The 16490-nt window shown below is 47.2% G+C and overlaps 6 protein-coding genes and 1 non-coding gene across 8 annotated transcripts; 5 read left to right on the top strand and 2 right to left on the bottom strand.

Moving 5' to 3' along the window:
- Positions 1-214: 214 nt before the first annotated feature.
- Positions 215-1498, top strand: BDBG_05448 (arginine N-methyltransferase 2; the record flags this gene model as incomplete). Its single annotated transcript, XM_002623894.2, has 1 exon — positions 215-1498. The coding sequence occupies one exon, from the start codon at positions 215-217 to the stop codon at positions 1496-1498; it is 1284 nt and encodes a 427-aa protein (XP_002623940.1).
- A 1924-nt stretch (positions 1499-3422) lies between these two features.
- On the top strand, positions 3423-4119 carry BDBG_17266 (uncharacterized protein). The gene has a single exon (XM_031725026.1). It carries the CDS (start codon positions 3820-3822, stop codon positions 4003-4005), a length of 186 nt encoding a protein of 61 aa, XP_031578975.1. The 5' UTR covers positions 3423-3819; the 3' UTR covers positions 4006-4119.
- Positions 4120-4491: 372 nt separating this feature from the next.
- On the top strand, positions 4492-4579 carry BDBG_17265. Its single transcript has one exon. It is a non-coding gene; the product is annotated as a tRNA-Lys (tRNA).
- An 80-nt stretch (positions 4580-4659) lies between these two features.
- On the top strand, positions 4660-9754 carry BDBG_05447. Of its 2 annotated transcripts, none has more exons than XM_002623893.2 (3): positions 4660-5206; positions 5322-5747; positions 5853-9754. In XM_002623893.2, exons 1-3 carry the CDS (start codon positions 4897-4899, stop codon positions 6335-6337), a joined length of 1221 nt encoding a protein of 406 aa, XP_002623939.1. In that variant the 5' UTR covers positions 4660-4896; the 3' UTR covers positions 6338-9754. The 2 variants fall into 2 exon arrangements, with proteins under 2 accessions (XP_002623939.1, XP_031578974.1); XM_031722157.1 differs by lacking the exon at positions 4660-5206 and adding an exon at positions 5230-5253.
- Positions 6720-10405, bottom strand: BDBG_05446 (serine/threonine protein kinase). Its single transcript, XM_002623892.2, has 7 exons — positions 9518-10405; positions 9251-9459; positions 9097-9196; positions 8996-9037; positions 8710-8940; positions 8282-8582; positions 6720-8211 (listed from the first exon to the last, which is right to left on the bottom strand). The coding sequence occupies exons 1-7, from the start codon at positions 9720-9722 to the stop codon at positions 6843-6845; spliced, it is 2457 nt and encodes an 818-aa protein (XP_002623938.1). The 5' UTR covers positions 9723-10405; the 3' UTR covers positions 6720-6842.
- Positions 10406-10622: 217 nt separating this feature from the next.
- Positions 10623-12332, top strand: BDBG_05445 (oligosaccharyl transferase complex subunit OST4; the record flags this gene model as incomplete). The annotated part of the gene is made up of 3 exons (XM_031722156.1): positions 10623-10991; positions 11180-12112; positions 12207-12332. The coding sequence occupies 3 exons, from the start codon at positions 10623-10625 to the stop codon at positions 12330-12332; spliced, it is 1428 nt and encodes a 475-aa protein (XP_031578973.1).
- Positions 12333-12650: 318 nt separating this feature from the next.
- Positions 12651-16479, bottom strand: BDBG_05444 (vacuolar transporter chaperone Vtc4). The gene is made up of 5 exons (XM_002623890.2): positions 16096-16479; positions 15401-16013; positions 15051-15296; positions 13547-14969; positions 12651-13435 (listed from the first exon to the last, which is right to left on the bottom strand). The coding sequence occupies exons 1-5, from the start codon at positions 16098-16100 to the stop codon at positions 13089-13091; spliced, it is 2634 nt and encodes an 877-aa protein (XP_002623936.1). The 5' UTR covers positions 16101-16479; the 3' UTR covers positions 12651-13088.
- Positions 16480-16490: the final 11 nt, after the last annotated feature.

Genomic DNA, 16490 nt, shown 5'->3' with positions numbered 1-16490 from the left:
GCAGATCGGTGTTGTCTACATTTAAAATCAGATACCTAGGCTCCCACCACGGGATACTTGACACAAACTAGAAGAAGCTCGAACAGTCCAGTCCAAGTGCCCTTCCGCTTGCAAATGATCTTCCTCTGAGAACGAAACGAACATTTAACAGTCCAACCGCCAATTTAAAATTGAACTGAAAGGGGAAAGGAGGAGAGAAAAGGCGTTCTCGGCCATGGCGGACATCAGTGACGAACTGGGCACTATAGATGTTGACACAGACGTTCAAGAAATTCTCCTTGCAGCGTCACAACATAACATTCCGAAACTCCGTCAATTAATCCGCGCAAATGAAAAAGCGGAAAATCCAGTGAATGTCAAAGATCCTGAGACCGGGTATACTCCACTTCACGCTGCAATTGCTGCCTGTGAATCAGATGCAGAGGATTCAACCGACAGTCAACAAACCCCCAATGGGATCACGAATGGAGATTCCACAGTAGCCTTAGATGAATCGGCTAGTGTGGCTGACCGAGGGAGGGATGTTGTGAAGTTTCTACTGCAAGAAGGGGCTATTTGGAATGACTTGGATTCTAAAAATGAAACTCCTGGCTGTTTGGCTAGGAGACTTGGGCTTGAAGAACTTTACAGTTTGATGGTCGATGCGGGCGTGAGGGCTGAAATGCTACTTAATCGATTAGACGGCTATCAAATGCTATCGGATGATGGTAGCGAGGAGGAAGAGGAAGAGGATGCTCCTCCTCTGGCAGAGGAAAAACAAACGCAGGAGGACATATCACAAGCGGTGCCCGAATCGGGCAATGGCAGCAATCAGAACTTGGCAGAGTCGGCAGATGCTGACGTTAGCAGCTCTCGCTACCTTCAATCGAATTTAACATTCCAGCATGATCGATTACTCGATGAAGATCAAAATGGCGTGATGATGGCGTGGGAGACGGACATCATGGCAAAGTCTGCCAAAGCCCTTCTTCCCACTCCCGGATTGCGTGTTTTAAACATTGGGCATGGCATGGGAATCGTGGACAATCTTTTCCAAGCACAGCAACCGAACGCCCACCACATTATCGAAGCGCATCCTGCCGTCATAGCAGACATGAAAAGAAAGGGTTGGCATGAAAAGCCCGGTGTTACCGTTCACGAAGGCAGGTGGCAGGACATCCTTCCAAGACTCATCGATGAGGGAGTGACATTTGATGCAATCTATTACGACACTTTTGCCGAATCTTACTCCGACTTCCGAGAATTCTTCTCGGAGCAAGTTATTGGTCTCCTTGAACCAAACGGCAAATGGAGCTTCTTCAATGGGATGGGGGCTGATCGACAAATAAGCTATGACGTCTATCGGAAAGTTGTGGAAATGGACCTCCTGGAAGCTGGGTTCGATGTTGATTGGGAAGACGTTAGAGTCCCACGTCTTGAAGAGGAATGGAGCGGAGTTCGAAGGAAGTATTGGGATGTAGATAATTATAGATTGCCGACTTGCAGATACTTAGACTAGAAGGAAAGAGGAAATATTAAGTTTCTCCCTCTACTGATTTCCTATAACTTTACTTAGAATGCTAAATTTATGTAAATTGAGCTATGTCGGTTAAAAAGTGAACAAACGCTAACGTTCCAATTCCCATAATACTTCTCATAAAACAGTCCTAACACTAAACTGCCTGACTTCTATCTGAGGCTGCTGTACAGATTATGTCCTAGATATCCACCCAAAACACGCCCCCGTACGGGGTATTCACATCTGAGTCCCTACACTAACAGAGAAACCCTGCCAATGCTCGTACACGAAGTGGTATCAGACCCAATATGTCACCATTACGATTCCGTTCAAAAATCTAAGCATCTTCTGCATAAGCACAAATATTGTTCCTAATTAATTTCTTGTGAGATAGCTGTTGATCAGGTGGAGCAGACAAGGAACAAATATTATACCACCGCTGAACTTTTCACATTTGAGTGGTCATCTTTCCTACCTAGTATTTGATTCATGGGAAAGCTCTATAATCCCAAGATGCACTACGGTAGACTTATTTACTCCTGGGGCCATTGAGGTACGGCAAGACATGAAACCGGGTTCTTTAGCCTGTGAAATATGTGAAACAGATATAGGGGAAAGAGCCCCTTAGCCACAAAAATGAGGGCCAGGCTTCTCTTGCCTCCACACATGTGATATAAGGAATATTTAAGGCGAATGGAGACGAATTGTATTTAATCGAGCCTTGGTCGGTAAGTTAGAGTCAATTCCGAAAATCGTCTTTATCGTGAGTTGGATCCTTCCTTAGAAGGAGTTAGTGGGAGATGAATATTATCTCGAATATAGATAGTGTCATAGACATAACTAATGTACATGATGTACAGTACAATGAGCAACCAAGTTCGTTTTGACCTGTAGGCTGTAACTAGCCCTTTTGCAAGGGTGGTTGTGGTTGGATTAAAGTTGCAGGAGGCTTGCACTAGTTATGGCTGAAAAGGGAAAGGTTTCCGCATAACTTAAGTTACCTGATTAGCCAATCAACAACATCCCTCTCCGTTCTCACTGGCACATTTTCTTCTTTCTTTCTAGATTTACATTGTTATCAATCATGCCAATTCTATTCCTGAGAGGAAATAAATATACAGTTGGACAAACAAAACTTTACATAACAAAGAATTACTTCAGGACAGAAGTACTAAACAAATCAGTGCCGACCTCCTGAGCGGATGAAAGCTTAATTTCAAACTTCATCATCATAAACCTTTCGACTGCCCCCTCTCCGATATGTAAACTCCGAATTCTATATCCCCCTACTTCATTCTATCTACTACACATCGAGCCATATATATATCCATAATATGACATCGAAAACTTTATTACCTTCCACGCTAACTGCCTTCGCTTATACTTGTTGCTACCTACTAGTCAGCTATACGCCCCTTTTTTCATTCTTAAGTTGCAAAATTGTCGAAAAATGCGACCAAATTAATAAGGGTACCTTAAAGCCCGAGACCAGCAAGAAGGGAAGCAAGCACGCGTGTACCAACGGGCCATTGAGCAGCGGCGGAACCAGAGAAACAGAGTCATCAAAGTCTCTAGAAGTCGTGCTGGAACTGTTATTTCCAATGCCTCTCTGCTTTAATTTGACGTCGCCGTTTGCGGGCATAGTCATGGCGGCGGGCTTTGCCTGTAATGGTTGGAGTGAGAGAGCCCATAGCAAAGGTACGGACGTGATTGAAGTGGCTCAACTTACATCTAGAGAGTGTGTTATAACCCCCCCCCCCAAAAAAAAAAAAAAAAAAAAACGGATTTGACTTGGGGATCCAATGATAACTGCGATCCGGGCGTGCAATCTCTACCTATGACGGCAATGCAGAGCCAAATGCCATTCTGAGAAATGAGGCCCCGAGGAGCACTGAAATAGTTAGGCTCGCTGCCGCTGCCAATGTGACTTTGGCATTAACCGAAGATGGCCGTGTATATGGATTGGGATCCCCGGTGAATGTCTTGTCTGGGGTTGTTTGAACAGCTACTGCACTGGCATATTTTGCGATAGCTTACCAGCCAACGGCCGGAAGAAAGTGATATCTGTCGATGGCAAACCACGCAATCTTCTGGAGCCCATCCCACTCCCTTTCCTCGCCATATACAGATCCCTGCTTCTTGTCACGGACAATGGCCAAAGATATTCATTACGTCTCAAACCAGCCAGCAGTGCGGCCAAGAAATATCGGGATATTCCGGTTCCATGATTGATTTATTCTGAGCCCATACGCAACAGGGAGCTTTGTGGGTGGGAGCAGGTCGTCAATACTACATACCCGCCTCGTATAAAGATATTTAAAATGGGTAAGGATCTAGTCAGAACCAAACATGTGAGATATGGGAATCCAGACGAAGGGAAAAGTATAAAACTTCGAGGGCATAAACCGATTATCCCATCGCGAAGTTTTTATAGGGCTAAGCTAGGGGGTAGCCGGGTGGGAACAAGAGAGAAAAGACCAGCCACATATTCACTAATTCATTCATGAAGGGATCCTCATCGCAGTATTACTGCGCATATTCTTTTTATCTCTGGTTTCTGTTTTTAAGAGCATCTTCATCATTCTATTTCATCGCATATCGGCTTCTCTCGGCACTTATACTATATCTTCAGGCTTGCTATGGATGGCCATTTGTGTTGACTGTTCTAGACGTGAAGAATGTTTGAATATATGGATATAGATTAAAATTTAAATACTTGGTATGAGGATGGATTGAAGTAAAGATAAAGTAGCTACTCGAGGTCAGCACAAAAAGATAGTTATATATTTTCAATCGAGTTTCGAATTCACAACGCCATATAACGCAGTTTCATCCAACCACATTTAAAGAATGAAAAAATGTCAGGGAATAATTAGCATAAATAGCGAATTAAATACCCCAACGCTAGAAAGCTCAATAATAGCGAAAAGAATAAGTAATGTCATCCAAAAGAGGTAAAATTTCCAGCAGTCCGTCCCACTCCCATGAAACCAGCCGGGCTAGCTCAATCGGTAGAGCGTGCGGCTCTTAGATCACATTCGTGTGACCGCAAGGCTGCGGGTTCGATCCCCGCGTTCGGCTTTCTTTTTAAATTTTTTTTTATATATATTTTTTTTTCCGTATATTACTTTCTTTCTTTCTTCTTTTTGCATACGTCTAAAGAAAAATATTTAAGCTTTCCCGCTGGCGAAATTCTGACTCGCGAAACCAGTTTCCTTACTTTGCCCCTCGGCCCGCTTCACCAAGTTGTGTTCAACGTCATATTAATCATCGTAAATAATGCAAATGCTCATTGGTTTGTTCCACTCAAGAGTAATGTAACCCCAGTTCTTCTTCTTTCTCCTGAAAAGATCAAGCAGCATTTGCTTAGACGCATAAACCATCCCAGACTTGACAACATGAGGCGGCGATTTAGTTCCGACGGCCTGCGCCGAACGACTAGCAGCATCAGAGAACACTTATCCCCGCTCCGACGCTATTCTTCACACAGTGAGGTTGAGATAATGCATTTCTCGTGGCCATCGGGCCGACCAAGGCTAGTAATCACAGCGGATACTCGAGATTTTGACCAGGAGATGATCCAGCATTTCAAAGATGAAGCTTTTGAGGTCGCATATCTTCCGTACAATGGCCTACCAAGAGAATATAATGGTCAATTACAGAAGTTGGAGGATCCGCTGGAACGAGGGGAGAGATATGCGATTGTGGGTATGTGACCAGGCTGACTAGAAATAGCCCAATTGTATTCAACCAAAGTCAGATATACACTAAATAAATTGCGTATAAATCTGATGGCTAACCAACCTATCATCCTCATATCCAGCATTTGGCGAAGCCGCATCCTTAGTCCTAGAAGCATGCACAAAGCCAATGCCCAAGCTATGCGCAGTAGTCGCATATTATCCCCCTCGAATACCACGTCCAACAGGCGATTTCCCCTCTCAATTACACCTTACAATCCATCTTGCTGGAACGCAAAAGTTCGGCGGAATGAATAACTGCTACACTTACCTGCATGCAAAACCTGGGTTCGCAGAACTGGACAACCCGGAATATGACGAGATTAGCACACGGCTCGCATGGTCGCGCACGCTGGCATGTTTACTACAGGGGTTTGAGATCCATCGGGACCTTGAGCCAGTGTGGGAGCGACATATCGATATGCTATATTCCAGAAAGGATGCGATGGGGGCGGTGCAGACGATGACGGAGGACTCGTATGTGAATTTTGTACCTACTATGACTGGGGGTATGTTTGTGCAATAGCTTCCTCGGCGTGCTAAATATCATCAGTTTCTGAACGAGGTCTGATCAATCAGACGCGCGAAGCTGACTGACTCTTTTCGTTGCACAGGATTCGGTAGTGATGAGCTATTTCGCTTCTACGCAGACTACTTCATTCCAGGAACCCCACCCTCTCTAAATGTACGCCTCATCTCCCGGACTGTGGGCACTAATCGGATCGTGGATGAAATGTTCGTTACGTTCAGACACACGCATGAAATCCCGTGGATGCTCCCCGGGATACCGCCAACTGATAAAGAAGTTGCCATCGCACTCGTCAGCATAGTTACTGTTCGCGGGAACAAACTTTGTCATGAAAATGTATATTGGGACCAGGCTAGTGTTCTTGTCCAATTGGGCCTGCTGGACCCGAAGTATGTTCCGGCTGGGTTCAACGGAGTGGCACGGACTAATGGTAACGCAAAGGAGGGAGATGACAAGAGTGCCAGTGACCGGAATGTTGATGCTCTTCCTGTGGTGGATGCTGAAGGGGCATGGAAGGTGTTTGATGAGGAGTCGCAGCAATCTAATGAGCTAATCAAAGATTGGCGATGATGATGACCCTGTCCAAGAAGTTGGTTTAACAGCATGCTAAACCACAGGTTGTTGAATTGCAGTTGAAGTTCCACAGAGAGGGATATGATTATAGCTGAAAGACGCGGAAGGTAGCCGCGGAGGAGTTCGACTGGTTGGAAGGTTACGTCGTTCATTTAGACCACCTGTTCCACTCCCAGGCCTTGTGATGCCTCAGAATACGCAGATTAACGTATTTGTCGTTTCAAAGTCTCCGTGGCCCATTCCTGAATGATATGAGTACACTCAAAGCTATGAGGGCAGATGTGCTTTGACTTAATCGGAAGGTATGCTGACTTGGACGCCGCACCTACCCCCTCCGGAAGGTACGAATTTATGAAAATGAAGTAATTTATGCACTGACTGGAATTACTGCATGGGTATCTAAATTTGAGACATGTATTTTAGTGCTAATTTAAGTATATACATGTGTGTGAAAAATTAGGGCAATTTATCCCTATTCTATTACTTGGTATCTGATTAGGCCCTATATACATTGCAACGATCCTACCAGCTTCGAAATCTCCGCGCTCACCGCATCAGCACTTTTCAGTGTCTCCACACTAGCCCGCTGCGCGACAGAAATGATATCATCCAACCTCCTTAACCCGACATCATCGCTCCCTTCACCCTGTGCAAGCCCCGCAACAATAACTCCGAGCAACGTATCCCCTGCCCCATTAACACTCACCACATCCGCATCCTTCAAGACTTCCGCCGGCGGGAAGAGACGCATATATACCCCGCCGATTGGGCTGTTATTGCCATCGGCATAGGATCTGCCCAAAATATACCGTGCATAATCCGCAGAACGAAGCCGCGCATCACCAGGCGGCAGGATCTGAGTAAGTAACACACCCTGCGGGCCGAGCTTGGAGATTATGCACGGGATGAAGGGAAGAAGTTGAATGGCTTGCTGGGGGATCCCTTGGTCGACGAGTTCAGAGTTCGTGATCGAGACCAGTCGATCACGCGAGCCACTACTGGGCATCTCTAAGGAGTTGATGACTTCCCACCATTGAGCGCTTTCGAAGAGGCCAGATTCCCGGGCTGTTGTATACATGGTTGTCAGCTCGTGGCGATTAGGGGCCACGATGTCGATAGTGTGGTTTGGAATTGTGAATGATGGCTGGATGATCGATTTTAAGTTTGAAACCGAGCGTGTGAAGAGGCGGGTGGATTTTGCGTCGGAGACTGGTTCAAATGCGATTTTGGCGCCGTTGGATTTCGCTAGCGAAATCCACTTCGAGATGACATCTGGGTTCCAATTCGCATCGATAACGACCCAATTTGGTCGTGCCCGCTGGATGAGAGGATCCCAGAAGGCGTTGAAATCAAGGGATTGCTGCGGTGCTTCCATGATTGTCATATCAGCCATGGCGAGCATTAGATTGTTCTTCGCGTCGTTGACAGAAACATATTGCGCAGTCCTGCAGCCAGTAGCTGGACTAAGTACCTGAATGCCTTGAGAATGTAAGTTGGGTTGACTATTTTCCAGGGCAGCAAGAGCTGCGCGGCCGCTGAAATCATCCGCGACGACACTGCACAAGAGAACTGAGCTGCCGACGTAATTTGCAGCTAGAGCTACATTGTGGCCGACTCCCCCGAGGTTTTGTCTTATGATTGATGGATTAGATGTGTGCAGAGCAGGGATGCCATCACCTTTCTGTGATGCAGGCGTATAATCGCATGCAAAGTCTATAGCAAGCGATCCAGCGACTAATACATTGGTCTTCTCCACCTTGTCTGGGCGTCGCTCGAGATCAGCTATTGCTGGACTAGGAGGTTTGAGGGCATCTTGAGCTGGAGGTGACTCTGACGATAACGAAGCAGTTGCCAAATAACCTGACATATGTCTGAGTAGCAAAATATCACAGCAAATCAGCCAGCGCTTCCAATCACAATTTAGTTACACAATTATCTCACCGATTCCCTTCAAGAGGACGCCCCGTTTCCAGTTTGGCAAGTTCAACTGCAACTTTGGTTCCGCGTTCTACATTGCTTTCAACCAATGCTGTGTTTGTAGCCACACTTTTTCCGCCACTCAACTCTCTAATTTTAGCTAGAACAAAAGGGGTATTATCACTGCCATGGATCCCTTCAAGCTCAGAGAGCTCAAGGGCCTGTTCAATTATATCATCAATCTCCTGTTTCGGGAATGAAAATTTCTCTGGCACTGGATTGGCGAAAACCAATCCTGAGGATATGTTTAAACGTGACTGTGCATCTAGAAGTATGTCAATTGGGGAGTTTTCGAAATCCAGACCACTTTTCGAATAGAGTAACTAGAGAGGGAGGAAACAAAATATAGCTAGCACAAGAGAAAGCAAAGTTAACTGTTATCAATAACTTACATATGATAGCAGCAGCTTCTGCTTCATCGTGGATGACTTTCGGCGCTCTTATTCCACTGTTTCTGGTGTAGAAGGCAGGGAAATCAACGTTTCCCTCGCGCCCATCTGCAAAAGCTCCGACTAGTACTCCTTCAGTCTCGAGATATTCAAGCGTCCGCTGGATATCCAAAAAGCTTTTACAGCCCGAGCTGATGAGTGCAACAGGTGTTCGCCCAAGCTCAGTCAGGTCGGCTGCGTATGGCATGTGTTAGTACTGTTCAAGCAAAAGTCAAGCTGCAAGTCTCACCAGAAATATCCATAGAGTTTTGCCCGCCACGGTGTACACCTCCTGTTGGATGTTAGAGCCTGTAATCATATTAATATCCTTTGCAACATCGCACAACGCACCGAGACCGCCAGTAGCAAAGACTTTAATCCCCGCAGTATGAGCCAGCACCATGGTACCGGCAATTGTAGTGCCCCCGTTCATTTTCTTGCCGCTCAGACCCTAGAAAACGGTCAGCGGTCGTGGCACGCTGGAGTTAGGCGGTAGCTGAGTTACCAGGCCACAGATATATCCCAGGTCTCTACGGGAGACCTTCAAAACCTTTTGGGTCTGGGATGAAGATGCAAGCTCGGCAAGCTCATCGGGTGTCATTCCCACCCTAGCAACGCCGTCGAGTACGCCTATAGTAGCAGGCACGGCGCCTCCCTGGCGTACAATTGACTCCAGGCGGGACGCGAGAGCGACATTATCGGGATATGGGAATCCTAGGTATGGGTTTAGTTACAGTTGTGGGAGTAGAGAGAAGTTCAACAAGCGGCGTACCATGCGTGTAAATGGTCGTTTCCAAAGCTACGACGGGTCTCGATGAAGCCACGGCATCCTGTACCTCTTCCGAGACCTTTAGGTATTTTCTTGTCTCCCCGAAATGTCTCCGTCCGTGAATCGATCTATGTCTTGGCTGGGTTGGGACTCTTAAGCGCGAATACGACCATCTCCATAGCGCAGCCGCGGTTCGTGGCGTAGGCATATTGAAGGAGGGAGCCCTAGAATGCCCTCTTGGCTACATGAATGGGAATAACCTAATGGGTTTATTGAATGCCTTGCCATGCGAGTGACGTCTTGGTTAGTGGCGGAATATTCCGTATATTTAACGCAACGCGCGCGGTTGTTGCTTCTTGGCGCGCTGCTGGATCAAATTTAAAGGACGACGCTCAACCCCAAGTTAAACTTAAGCAACCCCGAATCTACTCTTTACCAACGAAGCTTTAAGCGTTGAGAATGTTTGACGCTGGGAATATGTAGCACCAACTGAAATGCTTGTGCAGGCACAGACTGTACCTTCAGTGGAATCTATGGGCAGAAACACACTAAGCTACTACATATGGCTTGATCTTACACACTGTTCTCTCCTGCAAGACAAGGAATTCAGGTTCCTGAGTCTGTTGTTTTTGTCCTTAAATAACTGGCAATATCACTGTTAATAACGGGCAGAACAACACTGAATACTTGTGTGAGTTCATAACAACAGGATCTTTCCATCTTTCCTGACAGAACAACGAACAGAACAACGAAACCTTCAATGTACCCAGCCAGAGTCTTCAAAATGCAGAGCATGCTGGGAAATTGAAAGACTCATCATACTGTTGTAGTAAGAAATGATTTATACAATTAAGTACTGCATACAGCAGATACAAACATAGTTGTAGTGAGCTAAACCCCCATCGCCTTGGTATTTATAGATTGCAGCTCCCTGCGCTTGTGGCCGCTTCGCCCGCCTTAGTAGCTCCAGACGGACACATAAACCATTCGCCGCCAACGACATCATCACCAGCTCCAACAGCCCCATTACTTGTCGCGCCAGCTCTCATTGCGATACCTACAGTGCCCGGGACCGTAAATTGGTCTGCCGGTAGCAAGCCCTACCACCATGAGGCTCTTATCTGCTGCAGCTCTGCTCTGCGGTGTGTTGACATCCTCCATCTCGAGCGTACGTGCCGCAACTGCCAATGACACCACATATACTTCATCGCGACTAGTCCTACCGACCGATTTCAGCCCCCCCAAGGTGTTCAAGAATGTCAATCTACTCAGAAATATAAATCTTGAGAAAGGTTACGTGCGGGAAATCGTCAATGTTGTGGTAGAGAACACTGGAAAGGAACCGCAGGAGCGGTACTTCCTCCCTTTCGCATCGGACATAATCGATAGAGTTGGAGGACTGGAAGTACGAGATAAGAATGCGCTATCGCATGGCAAATTTCTGGTGGATGCTACGGAGACGTTGCAGTCGAGGTTTGTTTCCAATTGGTGCTTCTGAACGGTGTATTTGGGTGTGCACTGGTTTCGTAAACAGCTCAGTTATGAAGCCGCAATCTAACAATTTTTACCGTTATAGCCCAAATCAATACTTCGTCATTCATTTTCCCGAAGCTCTGAAAACCTCCTCTCAAATCACCCTGAGCATATCCTATTACATCCTTAAAGCCCTCGACCCTCTCCCCGCGGCTATTGAACAACAAGACAAACAATACCTCACCTACTCCTTTCCGGCCTACGCCCGGTCCGCTTACACAACCGACAACCAGAAGACAAAGATCAAATTCCCTAGCTCCCGAAGTACCAGACTACACAGAAACTTCCGGCCTGAAATCCGGCGCAGACCCAGAACGACAAGGCAGCACTTACACATACGGACCCTACCAGACCTCTAAAGTTCTTCCCGGCACCGCAGGATCCATCATAACCGTCCGCTACGAATTCACCAAACCAGTCATAACCTGCTCCCTCCTCGAGCGCGACGTCGAAGTCTCGCACTGGGGCGGCAACCTTGCAACTGAGGAGCGTCTCTGGCTCCGCAACGACGGCGCCAAGCTCTCCAACCACTTCTCCCGCGTCGAATGGGCGATAAAGTCCTATCAGAACCTACCCTCATCCGCCATGAGCGATCTACGCATCCCACTACGCCCAGGCTCCGTCGACGCCTATTTCATTGACGACATCGGCAACGTCTCGACAAGCCATTTCCTCCCTGGTCTGAACAAGCGCGAGGCGCTGCTGGAGCTCAAGCCGCGCTACCCCGTTTTTGGCGGGTGGAAATACAGCTTCCGCATTGGCTGGAACAATGCACTGTCATCATTCCTGCGCAAGGCTGGCGGGGAGTCGTATGTGCTTAGGGTACCTTTCCTGGAGGGTCCGAAAGTGCCTGAGGGGGTGCAGTATGAGAAAGTCCAGCTGCGCGTGATTCTCCCTGAGGGTGCGCGAGATGTGAAGTATGAACTAGCTGATGGGGTTGGGATGCCATTTATGGTCGAGTCGGAGATTGGGTTGCACAAGACGTTTATGGACACGGTGGGGAGGACCGTGTTGACGTTGCGGACGACGAATGTGGCAGATGAGGCAAGGGAGGGACATCTTATTGTATGGACAAACCACCTTTCCTTTCTTCTTTATCTAACCCCTCTTGCATCTAAAGGTCGATTGGACAAGAATTGCTAACCAACTACCTTTATAGGTGACATACGACTATCCCGCACTCGCGATACTCCGTAAACCACTAACGATCGCCGCAGGCCTATTTAGCGTGTTTGTGACGGTGTGGTTAGTGGGTAATCTAGATGTGAGCATTAAGAAGCGGTAGGGGGCAAGGTGGAAAAGAAGAAGAGTTTAATTTTCCCTTTTTGTTTTACCTTTTTCTTGATCATGTCGTTTTATACGGTTATTTTATTTATATTATAGGGATTACCATTGCTATTCTATTTTCATTCTTTAGTTCTTTTCTAGACATCAATTTCACGGGGATAGTTATGTAGTACTTTTCAGTTCAGGAAGGTAGCCTGCATTTGTTGGACCTGTTTGTTTTGGATGGTGGGCAGAGAGTCCTGGCTCCCTGTCGACTGGAGAGTAGTGACATTGTGACGAAGGAAACATGAAGAGAAGCAACGAAAATGAAAATAGATGTAATACAACCACGTTTCATGGTGTAGCCGGCTGTTGTGTTCTCCATTTTCGTCATGAGCTAGTCATTCATATATATGCTATACATCAGATGCGTACTCCGTAGACGCTTTCGTAGATAAAGATATGTGCAGTACATAATGCAAAATGGTTACAGATTGGACAGGGCTACAGAGCGAAAAAAAAAAAAAAGAAGAAGAGAAGAAGAATAAAAGACAAAAAGGAAAGCTCCAAAAGAAGTGGGCTGGGGCTGGTTGTAGGAGGAATTCATCAATGCAACCAGAAAACTCCACATTCGCCAGTAACAAAGTAAAGTCTTCTATATATATATATATATATATATATATTTCTATGTCCTCCCACGTAGCCATCGCACTCTGCTTTTCCCTATACCCGATTTCAAAAGTAGAAGATCTGCACTGCAACACATGTCACACCCTCACAACCCCCCACTCCTAACCCTCAACCCAAAATTAATACAAACAGCCACTAGCAAACCCACACAAAGTACCGTCGGACCCCACTTCTCATGATAAACATGCTTCACATCCCTCCGCTTTCGAATCTTATCAACCCGCCACATATACAACAGCAAGCTATACATGAGCGACAAGCAGGCGAGAACGGTAAACGCCCACGACGACGCGAGGGTGACAGTGTCGCGGCCGAAATTGAGGAGGGCGGCGGCGATGGAGCCGAGGATGATGGAGAATTCGAGCCAGGAGAGGAAGGTGCGTTCGGCGGCGAAGTAGACTTTTGGTTCGACGCGGACGGGGACGTGGATTCCTGTTACGGAGGGGAAGACGGGATTGGGTTAATAGGAGGATTTGATTTTTGGACGATAATAATAAAAAAGGGAAGAGTAAAAGGGAGAGTTATCATAAAACATAAACTTACGTTTCCCCTTCGGCGCCTTGAACCGCTTAATCTGCATTTCACCAGGCGGTATGAACCTCCCCACACCCCTGACGCCGTTATCGACCGGCATTGCTGTCGGTCTTGGGACGGGGGCAATAAACATTGCGGCATTCAGGGCAGATCTACCCGCAGCGCGCAGATAATGTTTCGCCAGTTTGACTCGATAATACCAACCGCCAATTTTCCTTGCCTCCTCGAGATCGTCCTGCCCGCTCGACTCGTCTTCGGAGTCGTAGAGTGGGTAGTCATCACCGCCGATATCAATGACATTTTGCTGGGCTGCGATACGCTCTTCAATGTCGAGAGCGTTTCCTGTGGCATCGGGGATGTTTGGGTCCCGGGAAGGGTCGTCTTCGCCCTCGCCTTGGTGGTGGGGTTGCGGGGATTGGAAATGGATGCCGTTGGCTTCGCTCAGGGATGTTGGTGGGCGGTTATTTTGGTGGGGATGGACTCCGTTGCGCGATTCGGGTTCATTGTCGCCGTCGCCTTCTTCGTCGGACTCATCGTCATAGTCATCGTCAATCACCGTTTCACTTGTCGATGGACTAGCCTGGACAGGTCGTTCGATGCCGAAGCCGCGGGTGACGGGCTTTCGAATATCAACGTCCATTTGCGGCATCCAAAATGGGAGTAGGTTAATATGGTCAGGGAATAGATTTGCAGTTCCATGGATAAACTTGCTGAATTTGGGGACCGCTTCCACTAGATGACTGGAGATTAACTCCCGGATCCAATGCGGAGGGTCCTGACCAGCTTGCGTCTGCAGCTTCACTTCCAAAATAGCGTAGGGAAACCTCTCGACATCTTGCGCGGGTAGTTGTCGAAAGGGATAGTCGATCCCAATATCCATTCGCCGCCAATTATTACCAGACCTAATGCGGCCATCCATATTGTCCTCTCGGATCAGGGTCAGTTCAGTATCCAATGATATCCGCACTCTCGCATCTCCAGGAAGCTGGAACGCAGTCCGATGATAAAATGATCTCGTAACCGGTTCGAGTTTCCGCGTAATTACACGATACTGTACCTCCCGCGCGAGCTGTTCCCAATCAGCAATCTGTTGCTCACTCTTCTTCCCATCTTTCCTGGCTTTCTCAAAGACACTTTCGACAGTCATTTCCCCAGACAAGAACGCATTTACATATTTCTCCTTAATCGGAAACCGCGCTTTGACCGACTTCTCCCCGGTCCAATCCTCTCGGTGTGTTTTCCTCTCTACAAAAATTTGATCAGTTTCCATCCCGCCATACCATCGTAGTCGGATCGCCTCTGCTCCTTCAGTCTTTTTCAGCCGCCCCGTATACAGCTCCCAGGTATTGGGATTATCGTAGTAGACAGACGAGATAGCTGAATCTCGTTCATCGAATTCTTTCCTAGGATTGAATACCAAAACGGGAAGATGCTACAAAGTTGTTAGTTTCGACACGCGGAGACACAGAATAACGAAAAAATGAAAAACGGGTTACAAGAACGCCAAACAGACCTTCAGAATAATGAGTTTCAATTCTGTAATATTATCTGGATGCACCCAATACTTAGTTGTCTCCCGGATGAAATTCTGCTGCGATCCACCCGCGGCACTATCCCCAGTGACGGGAGCGCCCTTGTTCCTAACCAAATCATACAACTTGGATAATTTAACCACAAATGCATCGTAATTGTCTCTGAAAAACGGTTTCGCTTTTAACCGGGCTGCGAACACAGGTTTCAGGTGCCATTGCGTTTGTTTCTAACACCCCGCAAAAAAGATATGTTAACGGGAATTTCTTGTTACCCATCAAGACAAAAAGCACTGCCGAAGGAATAAGGGACCAAAGAAAAAGACAGACTTACATCATGCTTCTTAATAATCTTCTGAAACCCCGTATAATTTAGCTGCACATACTTCGCCAAATCATGCACGTCGGCAATAATATCACTTAGATCCTCCTCTAGTAGCAAGAAATCCTCATCGGTGGGAGCTATTCCACCAGCAGCAGCACCACCAATAGCACCATTACCAGCAGCAGCAGCATCAGCCCCACTGCCCCCAATCTGCGACTCTCTCCTTGCTCCAGACACAGCAGTGACAGTACTACTACCACCGCTGCCACCGCCGCCACCACCACCACCACCAACAGAAGCCCTCAACATAGCTACGACGTCATTAACCTCTTTCTCACTCTGCACAATCCGCGCGACAATCTCATCGCTCTTCAACTTCTGGAACGTAAAGACTTTATCCAGCTCGCTCTCCAGGAGGGCGACGAAGCGCCTCTCGTCCTCCTCTGTCCATGGCTTGCGTTTGGGCTTTGCGGGTGCGTTTTCTTGAGCATCAGTGGAGGCGCCGGGGGTGGTAGCGGGGGTGGATTCGTAGGGGGTTTTCAGGGCGGCTTTAAGATCATCGTAGGCTATGTAGTGCCAGTAGTATTCTTTTATGAGGGAGGTGCGGAGCTGGTGGCCGAATCTGGACGGGTTGTTAGTATTTTGAGACTGATGTAAGTCCTGAGGGTAGTTGGGGGGGGGGTCAATTGGGAGCAAAATTTTACCTCATTGTGACGGCGGGATTGTGTTGGTGAGAAGGGGGGAAGGGGAGGGGAAAATAAGAAGAAAAAGAAGAAGAGGAGAGGAGGAGAGTGACGAGAATGAACGAGGAGAGAGCTTCTGAAGAGGCTGGCTGGGGGCTGGGATGATGTTCAGGATGTGGAGCTTCAAGCTTAATCCAACGCAACCTTGCATTACACAAATAATAATATCATAACATATACATTAACATAGATAAAATAATTGCACCCATTGAATGTAAAAATATATATAGCAATTCAATTCCTTCATTTCAATGAATGCAAAGAGATCATCCATATCATACACAATACAACCGCGCGAGTAATTATTTACGGCCATTTGATCGTGCTCGGGGCCTGGGCCCAGCGCTGAGTAGCTG

Source organism: Blastomyces gilchristii (assembly GCF_000003855.2).
Source record: "Blastomyces gilchristii SLH14081 genomic scaffold supercont1.11, whole genome shotgun sequence".
In the NCBI taxonomy this organism is placed as follows: domain Eukaryota; kingdom Fungi; phylum Ascomycota; class Eurotiomycetes; order Onygenales; family Ajellomycetaceae; genus Blastomyces; species Blastomyces gilchristii.
This window is presented reverse-complemented; position numbering and strand designations above follow the sequence as displayed.